General features: G+C 39.6%; 1 protein-coding gene and 1 pseudogene across 1 annotated transcript in view; one reads left to right on the top strand and one right to left on the bottom strand.

Moving 5' to 3' along the window:
* The window catches only part of si:dkey-237h12.3 (teneurin-3), a 338669-nt gene that overhangs the window by 178380 nt on the left and 145830 nt on the right, over positions 1 to 14459 (top strand). The window contains 4 exon segments of the mRNA XM_055159618.1: positions 1300 to 1510; positions 8139 to 8240; positions 9726 to 9920; positions 12408 to 12608. Coding sequence (XP_055015593.1) covers positions 1300 to 1510; positions 8139 to 8240; positions 9726 to 9920; positions 12408 to 12608 — 709 coding nt within the window.
* LOC129410785 (5S ribosomal RNA) lies at positions 2821 to 2938 on the bottom strand (annotated as a pseudogene).

Here is a 14459-nt window from a genome sequence, read left to right as displayed (position 1 = left end):
AAATCTGTGTGCACAATGTAGTTTGTAAACACCCATCATACTTTGGGTCGGTGGCTCAAAACTAATCAATATATTCTGTCTTGATACGAAAGCCGGGAGGGCTCATAACAAACACAAACGCCGCAACAAATACAAACACAACAACACAAATGCAAACAACTCAACACAACAAAAAGCCTCAACTAGGGGTGTGACGATATCCAAGTCTCACGATACAATATCATCACGGTATGAACCTCACGGTACGATATTTATTGCGATATCTTGGGAAAGCTCACGATATGGTGGGGAGGCTCATGATTAGGGATGTAACAATGTCCAGATCTCTCGGTACAATATTTTCACGATATACATCTCACGGTACGACATATATTGTGATATTTTGTGTGGCTAAACAGCTAAAACTGTTAACATGCTACTTTTTCCTCTTAAAATGCCTTGACAAGACTAAATCCAAAGAACTAAGACATAAAAGTGCTTAGAACTGTTATTTCTTCTTGTAGTCTACACTGAAATGGAGCAAAGGATCATGGTCTATGTAGTTCCCTCTGTCTTTTTTAGCTATTGCTGCACCATAACTCTTAATTTAAGCAAAGAGACTTGTAATTCGATATATTGTGATGGTCCACGATATTATTGTATATTTACGATTTTTCGGTTATTATGACATCCCTAGCCTCAACACAACAAAAAGCCACGACAGAAGTGACCACGGGACTCTATTTTCCAATGGACCAACCAATGGTCAGGCAGTGACATCGATCCTGGCCACAAAACAATAAATTACTTTTACTTATGTTTCCAAGTTTGTTCACTTCTCCATTCCTTTACTTTTCACATTCTTGTTCTTCTTCAACTTTCCCATTCACTTCCCGCTTGACCCTTTAACGCTTCGCTTGGTCCGTCGGAAAATAGAGTCCCGCGATCACTTCTGTTCTGTCTTTTTTTTTGGTTTGTTGTGTCTTTTTGTCGTGTTGTCGCGTTTATATTTGTTCCGGAGTTTGCGTTTGTTATGAGTCCTCCTGGCTTCCGTACCTTGAGCATCCACCATCCACACCGCAAAATCCAGTCACATTTTAGCAGGTTGCATTTGACTCAGAATCAGCCAGTATTTCTACAGTTTGTATTATTGATTTATTTCAGGGACAGTGCATGCTAAAGCCACAGTATGTAACATTTTTGCATCTCAAAAGTTAATGTTGCCATCAAAAATCTAGAGCTAATCATACAAATAACTGGAATCTTCAATAATAAGTACCATAAGAGTTACTTAACCTCATCTCTATCTGTGTTTTCCAGTATGACTTTGTGGAGCTCCTAGACGGCAGCCGGCTCATCGCTAAAGAACATCGGTCTGCCAGCGAGCCGGATACAAGGGCACGACTGGAGCACCCGGTCAGCGTGCACCAGGCCGGCTTCATTCAATACATGGACTCAGGGGTGTGGCATCTGGCCTTTTATAACGACGGCAAGAGCTCGGAGGCTGTGTCCTACAACACCATCATCCAGGGTAAGACAGAGCCTAAATTAACTGTCAAGAACTGTTTAAACTTTATCTGACCTCAAAGACTGGAGGCTATGGTGTTATTTCGGATTAGTCAGACAGAAATTAATATAGCATCCCCCCAAAGTTTTAAGTCAGCGATTTGTAAAGCTCTTGTAAGTTTTTATGCATGCGTATTTTCTTGTAATTTGGCCGTAAAGATAAAGAGACAGGAAGGCAAATACCTAACTGCAGTCACATATAGCAATCTAGCAGAAGGGCAAATAAGACAAATGGCAATTCTAGACAAATACAGTCATTAGATGCTTAAGGAGCATATATTTAAATTATGGGAAAAAGTAGAGGAAGCTATGCTAAAGGCTTTAGTGAACAGCAGTAAAGTTTCTTACCACAAAAATATAAATATTTGCCTTGGGGTGCTGGTAGAGCGGCACACTGCACAAACAGACGATGTATAATATATGAGTTAAAGATACTTGGATTCAGAATATTTATTTTGAGTATCTTTGACTCATGTTGATTTATTTTGTAAGTGTGCATATGTCTTTACCTGTTTCTGACGGCTTTGTTTTTTGTTCTGTAAGGTTCGACTTTTCAGTCAAAAGCCCAATATTGTGCTAAATTTACTCTTGTGAGCTCTAAGTCATGTTATAGTTTTATTATCTCCTCAAAAACATACCAGGAGTTGTGTTTTGTTTGTTTTAGTCTGGCTACATCTCCAAAGGTCAAAATGCTCTTCTCCAGCTTGTGAAATCATATAGTGGGTAGGTTTCAAGTTAACATCTACCTTTTAATGTTTTGTTTCATAGAGATGGGCAACTCCAGGGCTGAAATTGTCCAAATGATTCTAGTGAAGGTGTATGGAGTTTAAAAACACAGTACAGCACTTCCTGTATTACCACATGTGAGAGAAGAATTCAAGAAACCCCTAAATATGCAGGGTTTATCAATGTCTCTAGCCGTATTTGACAAGTTAGTTTTGTGGTTTCACACTGCTAAAACAGCATGTTCACCAACATTAAGTAAGTAAGTAAATCTTTATTTATATAGCACTTTTCACAGACATTTTTGTCACAAAGACGCTTTACAGATCATTATTCAACATTACCCATTCACTCTATACCTGGCGATGGTAAGCTTCTATTGTAGCCACAGCTGCCCTGGGACAGGCTGACAGAGGCGTGGTTGCCATGCCAATCGGCGCCATCGGTCCCTTCAACCACCACCATCACTCACGCACACACCACTTTCATACTAGGCAATGTGGGTGAAGTGTCTTGCCTAAGGACACAATGACAGTTATTCCCTCTGGTGCCCCACTGTGTCACTTGATTTTCCCAGTGGTTTCCCATCCAAGTACTAACCAGGCCAGGCCTTGCTGAGCTTCAGAGATCTGACGGGATCAGGCTTTTACAAGCCAGTATGGCCACAGTGTTAGCTATACCAGTGTCCCCAACCTTTTTTGCGCCACGGACCGGTTTTATATCCTGTCCTGTTTTAGTCCTGGTGTTAGACCGGGTTTAGTCCTGGTTTTAGACCTGGTTTAGACCTGGTTTAGTCCAGGTTCTAGTTCTGTTTTACACCTGGTTTAGACCTGGTTTATTCCTGGTTTAGTCCTGGTTTTAGTTCTGTTTTAGTTCTGGTTTAGAGGCGTGGACCGGGAGACATACGGGAGGAGGGACAGTCCATGCGGTCTGTGATGTGTAAAAAAGACTTTATAATTTGATGCAGGCTGCACATAGTGGTCTCATATACAACATATGTTTTGCAATGTAGCCTAATCTACTGTACTGGGGCAAAAGATTTTACATGAAAATCAGGTTATCTCACTCCATTGACAAATTATTATTGAAACAAGACCAAAAGGTCTACACAGACTAACTAAATAAACAGTGAAAACAAGATTAGTAATCTGAAAAAGTTATTTTAAATGCAGTGTTGCTGTCTATGTTGTGTCTTTGTGGATTTAGTAAAGTATAGGAGCAGAAGCCAAAGAGGAGCGGAATTATTGTCTGGGAGAATGGACCAAGTTTGTTGACAGAGGAGTCCAAGGTGCAGGTGGGACTGCATCAAGGTCCGGCCCTGAGCACTGTCTTGTTTGCTTTGGTGATGCACCGCGTGACAGATAAGGCCAAACAGGAATCTCCATGCAATATCCAGACAGGAAGGACAGGCTAGAGCTGCCTCATAATTGAGTATTAGAAAGAGAAAGAAGAATGTAGAAGCAGTGTATAGACTCACATTATTACATACTAAACACTGTAATTGCTTTAGAGGTCAAACTTACTTAAATTGGCTAATTATACTGAAGTACGTTGGACTAGTACTAATTGCAATCATGCAAAAATTGCAGTTTGAATGTTCCCGGTTAGCAAATCACAATGACTGTTGCTAGTTAGTTTATATAATGTCTGTAGTAAGTAGACTGTGGACCTACTTGGCTGACTGAAGGATTACACACACAGTGATATAAGGACCTCTACAAAGAACAAAATGTCTTGCCTTCATACAGTCCTATTTAAAAAGAACATTAAAAACCTTTAGTAAAGAGTTCACCTCTCCAAAGATGCGAACAACTTAAAGGTGCACTATGTAACTTTTTGGTTGTAGCTTGATTTATCAGCTGGTTTCACTTTGTGGCAACTGTCTGACCTTGCAGCATTAGGATCCGTTCGCTCGATGGTAGGCGGATACTTTTTTATTTAACCAATCGCTGCTATACAGTCGTGATGTATGTAATGCGCTAAATCCAGTAGGAAGAAGGGCAATAATGTCTTTCCCCTTGATAAAATTCATCAAACATTCTCTTTGTTCCGGCTTTAAATCCTCGGTCTTGAGAATCGTTGCCAACACAGAATGTATGGCTTCGTCTACGTCCATCTCAACGCTTTATTTACTGTTGTGCTGTATCACAAAAGGGACCCAGTCACGGCTTCACAGCTCTTTGCTGATTGGCTGTTGCGTGGTCTACAACTTCTGGGGTGCTTGCAAACTGTCTAGTGCATTCCGATAACTGACCTAGTCGCTGGAGAAAAATAAAATTGAGAGGAGGCACTAGGTGGCGCCAGCCTGGCTAATAAGGCTGTGCAATTAATTGAATTTTGATTGCGAATTAGATTTACGTGTCAAACGATCTCCAAACTCATATAATTGAGTTGAAACGATAAAGCTTATTTATATATAAGAACATAAGTTTATTTTGGGAAAAATTTTGTGTAAATAAGTCTATTTATTTAGTTTTTTAAATGTAGAGGTTGTAGAACAGCTGGATATATATCTTGTTTTGGGTACATTTATGTCTTTCTATGCCTTATTTCAAGTTCGAAGAATATTTTATTCATTTTATCTTTTATACATCACAAAACTGCTCTAAGTTTCACATTTGTAGCCTGTATTTATTTTCAGTGTGAAAGTTTGGCGTAAATTATTAATAAGAAAGTGGGAGTTTTTTTGAGAAAGAAATGCTGAATAAATGCATTGTGTAACTAAAAAATAAAAACTTGAATAATCGTGGTTTCAGTATTGACCAAAATAATCATGATAATGATTTTTTTTTTTTTTTTTTTTTTTTCCGTAATCGAGCAGCCCTAGGGTCCATCACCTGCTTGTGATACTTTATGGATACATCATTGCTCTGCCTGGAATATTCCACAGTATGACATTAAACAACTGTACTTTACATTTGTCAAATTACAGTTGTTGTTTATAGCTCAATAGTACCTAGAAAAACAGACATTCTGAGTGTGAGCAGGGTCACCTTGGTCTAGTTTGGTCTCCATGAAAATAGAAAGGATTAATCCCATACTGTGAAACATGATAAAACAATAACATCTCCATGGAGAAAAGCATTTGAGGGACCCTCCACCAGAAAAGTTATACAAATGTGTTGCCTCAAGTGAACCTATAAAATTAAAACACTGATATTTAAACTGTCCAATTATAATCTGGAACATAATTCAGCCTAGTTAAATTAGAAGTTTACATAAATTCCCTAATTAAAGGAGGAATCGATTTTATGTTAGTTCACTTAAAGAAGGAGTATTTAACTTCGATGGGGTATTAATTGCTAACATATAACATATTTAGATCATCATTTTACCTTTTGTTAGTATGAAAATGCTAAAATAACATATTAAAAATGTTTAATTAGGTCCAGTTTAGTTTTTGGTGAGTTGCCAGAGGAGAATGCTAGATCTCTCAAACATCCATGGATGACATATAATGATCAGAGAACAATGTTATAACTCAGTAGAAATTTCCCAAAAAGTTTGTTTTACAATTCTCTGTAGGATAAGAAAAAAAGTTTGGAAACTATAGATGTGTCTATAGGTAACATGCAGTACATGCTCTTTCATCTTTGGATAGAATGAAAAAAAAAAAAAACCTTACTTCTATGACAGTGTAACAAACTCCAGCACATCAAACTTTTATGCCAAATCTGCAGAGAGTCTCCAAAATTGAAAGTGAGCTGATTTCATAAACAGTTTGTAACATAACATTCAGGCATCGAGGAACAAGGATGTGGTGGGAATAAATGTATTGAGTGTTTGTTAGAAAACTGCAGCTTCTCGAAGTGTGCGCCTGGCAGCAGATATAGTGGATTATTGTGCTGAGCGTCAGAACACAGCCCATACCGCTCATTGATCCCACTTTTCCTCTTCTCCATTGGTCAAAAGTCTGTGAAATTTCTCACACTTTAATGTTTTTTCCTTTCCTATTTCCTTTGGGGGGTTCCATTGATCCTGGCCTACAAATATGAAGCTATTGACGCGGGAGGCCAAAATTGCCCTAGCTCGATGAACATTCCGTACAAGCCACGCGATTCTCCAAAAAATAAAAAAAAAAGTTTAACTGCGCATTGAAAAAAATAGAACTAGCCAGTAGTAACTAGTTAAAATTATTTGAATTTAGAACATTTGCTCATTTATTGTTGGATCATTGTTGGACTTAGCCTTTTTTAGTCCTTATTCTCTATAGGATTTTTCAATGAGAGAAGTAAATTACACTTACCTAACTGGCCTTGTATTTTTTTAAGTTAAATATTGTAGGCAGAGGTGGGTATTCACAATTGGGATCTCAGTTGTTGTTTTATTGCTATGTTAAATTAGAATATCTAGTCTAGTGGTTTCTGAAGTGAGGGGCTTTAGAGGTGTTGCTGGAGGATCACCCAAAGGTTTTTCCACACAGTAAGCAAGAAAGAAAACAGAGTTTTAAATCAAGATATTTCTTATTTCTTTATGTTACTATAAAGCTCACAAGATTTTAACATATATATACATCTAATCTGAAACATTACCGTATTTTCCACATTATTAGGCGCTCTGTCATAGAATGGTCTATTTTCGAACTTTTTTCACATATAAACCGTACCGGACTTTAAACAAAACACAACAGTTCGATGGGTCAGTCGGACTTTGTTTGTCGCATTCACGGTGACTCTGGGCTTTGTTCAATTGTGGCGTAGGGAGGGTGCTGTCTGGGACCGCTGGATTGTTGGCGTGTTCACAGTGACTCAGTTGTTCAGTTGTGGATCGAATTGGCACATTGCACTCGCTTTTCGTTCCTCTGTTCCGTTCCTCATCCGTGTGGAGTGATGAGTGTGGCTGTGAGTGTGTTTTACTGCGCAGTCGCTGTCTGCTCCGTGTGTGTTTGCGTGCGCTGCGAATGGTGCGGCTTTGTTGTTTACTGAAGTTGTGCTGGGACCCCCGAGTGGATTTGTGTATAGGGCACCCTAGATTTTGGGAATTGCAGTCGTTTTTTGATGGGGTTGACTTAAGAGCGCGTCCTATGGTGCGGAAAATACGGTACACTTTCTTTTATATGTAGTGTAAACAGTTTATAAGGGCCCTGTGTGATCGTCACTTTGATGGGGGCCACTGCACAGGAGACACTGGAACTGCTGGTGTAGTCTATTGCCTATACACACACAAACACACACACAAAAAAACACGATTCATACAAAATGAAAAAAAGAACAAAAAAACCCCTCAATTCAATATTTTCCCTTAATCATTCAGACCTACCCCTAATTGTATATCATATAATAAATTAAACCTAATTCATCAAATCTTGACTAATATTCTGATATATTTCAACTCATTTTAATCACGTTCAGATATGACATTTTTACTGTAAGGGCGTTTTCCCCTTTATGAGCGATGGTCTGCTGAACAAAACTTTGCGATGTCTGCTTCGGATATGTCAGATTAACTTCAGCTCCGGGAGGATTGCTGCAGTAAACACTTGGCCTATTGCGTGGCTTTGGAGGGCAGTCATTCACAAGCTAAGGAGACAGGATCGCAGCCGAATGTGTCAAGGAAACGGAATTATTTGGTCTGGTTTCAAATGCTTGTGTGGTTTTTACTTAGCGAGGCTTAGCAGAGCGTCAGGGATGCTACGCAGGCTTAGACCTTAGTGGGACATGGACAAATAGTTGTAAATGTATGCCTGCGCAGATAAGGGGTGCTCAGAAAGCCCCGATTCTTGTCAGCAGGGAAAAGAAACTTGTCTCTAGTGCGTGCAGTATTTTTAAAGCGCACACTTGTCAGACCTTATGAAACAGGAGTTGTTGCATGTTGGGTCTAATGTGACAATGGGAGGTATTAATAGTTTGCTTTTCTCTGTCTTTTCGCAGAATCTGTCACCGAGTGCACTCACAACTGTTATGGGAACGGAGAGTGCGTCGCCGGATCATGTCACTGCTTTCCGGGATTCATAGGGCCGTACTGTTCCAGAGGTATATCCACGCTTTGTTAAAGGGATGTGAAAGTTTATCCATTTTAAAGTCAAATTAAAATCACTTTAGTTCTTTGTTTGCCAATACAGTTCCATCACAAACAGAGGAACACAACACGTCTGTCCGTAAAAGATAGATGGACAGATGCTTTATTGATCCTGAAGGAAATTCAAAGTTAGGTAGCAGCAACATAAAAATTATATATAAGTTAATAGTTTAATAGATAGCATTTGCAGTTTGAGTTAGTCTGGGATGTGTTGTATAGACAAAATCTCAAAATCAGATTTAAAAATTGTGTTAATATTTCTTCACACAATAATCATGCACAGTCATATAACATCCGTAGGCCAATATAAGCCTTTTGTGACTTGCATGTATGTAGCAGTACAACTTTAATCCACACTGAATATTGAAAACCTTCAAAAATATAAAATATCATTATAAAACTGACAAAATATAATTCTTCTCAAAAGTGTGAAAAACAGTAGTCCCAGGACATATGAACATTATTTTCCTGTCAACTTTCCTTGCACCTGACTCACTTTCCAGTGAACTGAAAACTCCTCACAGATGTTGTCTCTGGTGTCTTCTGAAAAGTTGCAACTAAAAAGCTATAAGGCAGCGCTGGAAAAAAAAAAAAAAAAGATTTGGTAAGTAGTAAAAATACAATTTTGCCTGAAAAAAGCATCAAGTATGCACACCTCAACTAACCAAAACAACTTAAAAAGAAGTCTTGAGCAGATCTTTGCAGAATTTAAACCATTTCCACTATACAGAGCATAGATTATTATTTTTAAAAATGTCACTGTTTATGCTCTGACAAAAGCTTCCTCTCCTTGTTTCGGCGCGGGCTCCTCTGCGCAGAAGGCCTGTCCCCGGGGTCCGTGGGTATGAGGAGGTTCAGATGGCACCAGCTGTCACACATGGATCTGTTTGGTGATCCGTTAACACATTTATACACAAGCCGTGCGCTCAAAGTCAACTCGCCGACAGGAAGCGAAAAGCTGTTATTTTTAGCACGTTTTAGCCCATCAATGAACCATGTGCCCATACATTCAGAGAACAAAACGGACACAACCGGCTGTAATTGCTATCACACACAGAGTTGACAGTGTTGTCTTGGGACTGGATTCTATGAGGCACAAAATAGAGAAATGGTGGTACAGTATTATAAGAGAATACGGTTGCTTTTCATAGGATAGACCACAAAAATTTGCAGCACAAAAAACAAATGTTCAAATGAAATACTAGGTTAAGGTTAAGGTTTGATTAAAGTACACACAACTTGTACTTTTGGCAGGGAAAAAAGTTATCACTAAGAAATGAATGACAGAATGAACCAACTTTCAAGGATAACAATAGATATATAAAATGCAGGGGGGGGAAAAAAAAACTTTGTATTAGATTTTTTTCCCCTTTTTCTGTGTTGTGTTTTCTGAAAATTGAAAAACAAATAATGTCTGACACATTTTGTTTATTTTATAGCCGCCTGTCCGATCCTGTGCAGCGGTAATGGCCAGTACACTAGGGGGCGCTGTCAGTGCTACAGCGGCTGGAAGGGCACAGAGTGTGACGTGCCCCTGTCCCAGTGCGTCGACCCTCTGTGCTCGGGCCACGGACTTTGTGTGTCCGGCAACTGTGTGTGCAACACCGGCCACAAGGGGATCAACTGTGACCAAGGTAACCACCATCACAAACGTAGTTAGAATAGAAAATAGGCATGGCTGCGATTTGGCTCCATTTACTCTGACTCTAATTTACTTTCTATTGAAAATCGGCGCTACTCTCTCTACTAACTGCTGCTGTCAGGCTTGTCATTCTGACCTAAAAATGTTCTTTTTAAACCACTAGTGTTTTTTTATTTTGCTCTTTTGTCTGTAAATCAAAGTATGAACTATAATAACACTTTGATTGACAGCTATTGAGCCTTTGCTGAGCGCCCTTTGCCAAACCAATGATACAAGCAGGAAATGGCAAGTGTCTTTAAGAACCTAGCTCCGGATTGACTCTTTGATTGTCATGAAACACGCACTCTGCTCCAAATTAGCCGCTATAACTTATGTTATTAGGTTCTTTATTCAGACCGAGTTTGTTTTCATACCAGACAGTTTCGACTGTTCATCAGTGGTCTTCCTCAGAGTGGTCAAGACTATAAACCAGGACAAGGGGATTTTTTACTCTCACACACCTGGGATACTGTCCTGAGGAAGTCGGACTGCAGATGGCGCTGTCATCCTGCCTCCACCGGTAGAAAGACAGTGCAAAAACCTTTTAAAATCAGCTGACCAGATGCGTCACAGCAGCATCACGTGACCACTCTGAGGAAGACCACTAGTAAGCGGTGACTCAGGTATGAAAACAAATTCTTGGTCTGAAAAAAGAACCTAATAACATAAATTATCAGAAGACCAAATGAACCTCATGGGACTAGCCGCTATAACTACAAGCCTTGATTAGCTTCAGTGGCTGGAGCCGAACAGTACTGTGTCCCTTAGTCCACTTTTAAATATACTGGCTATGATCACAACACACAAGTCCCAATGCACCAGAGCACAACATTCTGTTCTACCCTCAGGGGGACAGGCAGTCTAATGCTGAAACAATAGCGGTTTTCAACTCCACCAAGCGGATAATGCAGCCGATGTGGTATTGATACGTGTATATATTAGCTGTGCGTGTGAAGGTGGAACAGATTGTGTGAAAGTTCATTCAAACGCTTACAGATGAGGACACCTGTACAATCAATGAGTCAATAACACGGCTTTGTCTTTACTGAAAGCGCACAGAACACTTCCCCTCGGGATCTGCTGGCCCTCCCCCTCCACTTTACTATGTTTAACTTTATCGATCTGCACCATGACAAAAGGCAATTATCAGCTCACATTTGCATGCTCGGGTCAGCGGACTCCTATGTAAAGACTATTGAGCTCGCAGAATAAATATGTTGTGGTTTTCCTTTATGTGAAGTGATATGGTGGAAACACAAACAGGAGGAGGCCGCGTGTTTGATGAAGTGGCCCAGGTGAAGAATCAATACCATTTTCAGCAGATATGGAAATACAACAATCAGCTCCATAGGAAACTGCAAATGATGCCCTGTTAGTAATGGCTTGATTATGTTGTCCATAATTGGCAATTACTAACCTGGAGCAACAAGTGGGTCCAAATAGTTAATGGTAATTGATTCTATCTATCCCGACACTAATTGTGCTCCTTTTGTGGGGCCTGTAATGTGCATAATTATGCTGTCAGTATATTGCCATAGCCTATAATGTACTCCAGAGGAGGAGGTGCCACGTGGGTGGGAAATAACTACCAGTGTACAGGGAAAACTTACAGATAGATTTGTTTTTTGTCAAATATAGAACAGAGTTGTTTTGAAAGTATATAGATTGTTAGTAATTAGAAAGTACATACGGTACTTATTGGAGGAGCACTCTTTTTCTGCACAGGCATACCTGGTTGTACCACTACAGTCTTGCATTAATCACAATGACATTGATGGTCAGCCATTACAAAGGAAATTAAATTTTGTGGCATTAAATAAATCATCATCATTAAGTTCTCATACAATTTAGTACCAAGCTACCTGTTTGTTTGTTTTTTTACTTTTGGCCTATCATTTTATTTAGTCAGAATTGCCACGTCAATTCAATTTCCTTTTTGCAACAAACACACTAAACTAAATAAACGATAATGCCTTAAAGTTATATTGTCTTTTACAAGCTTGGCATAAGCCCACACTCTATGGCCTAGCTACTAAGTCAGGTTGCCAGTCTGCACAAATACTTCGTCCAACAACCACCAACGTATATGCCCTGGTGAGAGAGAGGATTGAACACTGGTCATTCGATAGTTGGTGGACTAACACTGAGCCATGGCTGACATTCTGCCTACATAGCTCAGAAAATAAAGTTGCTTTAAGGTTCAGGAAAAGGAAGAGTCTGAGTGCACTATAAGATGAAAACTCCACTCCACCTTTGCTGAGGTGAATGATAGGGTTGTGTAAAAGGATCGATAGACTGTAGTGGTGAAGCATTTATAGTTTACAGAGTTTATAGAGCTGCACTCCTGATGTGTGTGACTGTGGCTGTCTGCTGCAGCGGAGTGTTCCCTGCTCCCTCTTGTTCATGTCAGAGTATTTAAAGTGCTCTCATCTCTCCTCAGTGGACTGTGTGGACCCCACCTGCTCTGGGCACGGGGCCTGTCATCACGGGGAGTGCCACTGTAACCCGGGCTGGGGCGGAGTCAATTGTGAGATCCTGAAGAGCACGTGTCCTGAGCAGTGCTCCAGCCACGGCACCTTCAGCACAGAGACCGGCACGTGTGTGTGTGAGGCCAACTGGACCGGGGCTGACTGCTCTATAGGTGAGGACACACACTTTGATTTATTCTTAGCTTGTGGAAAAATAAATTTGTGTTACACCTGACTTCAATTTTTAAAGGAAATAGCTTGTTACGCATTTCAATGCCACAATAAAAATACATCCTTTTAACAAACAAATGTACAATCTTATACAGCGAGCTCCTTTTACCATCTCCATATTGAGATTGTGATACTAAATTTCTGAAATAGTTTGGGCTCCTCCTCTTGTCATTATGGTAACGTGTTTAAAGGGGACATTTGATACAAACACTGTGTATATTTCTGTATATTTCAAAAACATAAAAGGAATATTTTTGATTTATTCATAGTTGATGATAAATTTTAAAGCTACGTCATGTTGATAAAAGCCATTCTGCTAATTTGTCCACTGTCCTAAATCAAGTAATTTCTGTGTATGTAAAAAAAACAACAACAACAACATCTTGTTATTATTTTCAATTGTAAAGTGCAGTGAAAATGTTTCTGTAACTATTTTAAAAAATCCAGAAAACTGAAAAAATGCATTACACATCAGCTTAACAATATATCTTTTAGCTGTTCTCTTCTGTGCTTTTCAAAATGTTCACTTATTTTATTCCCCTTGGCAATTTTTTTGCATGGTTAAAAAAAAAATCTCTATTGACTTTATTTAAAAAAACAAACAAATCAGTCATGCTGCTGTGTAGTCATTTCCTGAGTCCACATCATGGAGCTTTTTATTAATCCTGTCACGTTTTACAGTGAGTTTCTCTTTAGGGCTCAGACATTTCTCATCCTCCCCCACGTGAAGCAAACAAATGGATTCATCTTGAGTCGCCCTGATTCATAATCTGAAGTTACTCCTGCCATGATGAATAGATACAAACTGACAGCACTTTTTCATCCCTGAGTTATGCGCCGCTTCCGTCAGCACTTTTATTTCCCCTAAGCTTCTCAGGGACTGTTTTTCAGCAACACCAAAATGCCTAATTAAATACTGGTCTGAAAGTCAATACATTTACAAAGCGTACTATGACTACGGTTATACGTGTGTGATTATAGTTCGATTATCGTCACTTGTTTCTTGTCAGGTCAAAAAGGTACGTTTGTAGAATCATAAGATCAGAATGTTCAGGGCGTGTGGGGATTAAGGATTAAATGCTAATCATTTTGGCAAATGCAAATATAATCACGTTTTTTCCTAATACATCAACAGGAATCCTTATTTTAAGAAATTGCTTTAGAACAGGCGTGTCCAAACTATGGCCCGGGGGCCAAATGTGGCCCTCAGACAAATTTTTCTTGGCCCTCAAGCTTCCAGGTGAATTGGCCCAAATTAACTGCATCAATTAAAAAATCTTTTTTTACTGCAAGTTTTTGAAAATCTACCTAGATAAAGCAAATATTTAATACTTAGTGTGTGGTTTTAAGGATCTTAGCATGAATAAAGACTGATAGCTCATTCTAATGTGTTAAACATGCACATATTTCAATTATTCACTGTACTGAGCATCAGTTTATGGCCCTCAATCAGCCCTCTGCTTGGTCTGTGTTTAGATATGTGGCCCTTGATGAAAAAAGTTTGGACACCCCTGCTTTAGAATATGTGATTTTCATAGGTTAAGTCAGTGCTTCTCAATTATTTCCTGTCAAGCCCCCCACATTTTGCGCCCCTCCACTCCACAGAACCACTACCAAACGTGGACAAATCGCACCCTCGCCGTCAGTAGCCTGCAGACGTTTTAGTCGCGTCTCCAAAGTGACTCCTGGGACAAACGCAGCATGTGTCCGTCCATATTCCGCGTTGTGCTCACCTGCGTCATGAGGCGGTCCACTCCCGTGTCCTCCTTGTCTTTAAAGATGATGTCCGTGTT

Source organism: Boleophthalmus pectinirostris, unplaced genomic scaffold, assembly GCF_026225935.1.
Source record: "Boleophthalmus pectinirostris isolate CB_2022bp ecotype Guang Dong unplaced genomic scaffold, ASM2622593v1 HiC_scaffold_23, whole genome shotgun sequence".
NCBI classification, from domain to species: domain Eukaryota; kingdom Metazoa; phylum Chordata; class Actinopteri; order Gobiiformes; family Gobiidae; genus Boleophthalmus; species Boleophthalmus pectinirostris.
Note: the sequence above shows the minus strand (reverse complement) of the source record. Positions and strands in the feature narration are given on the sequence as shown.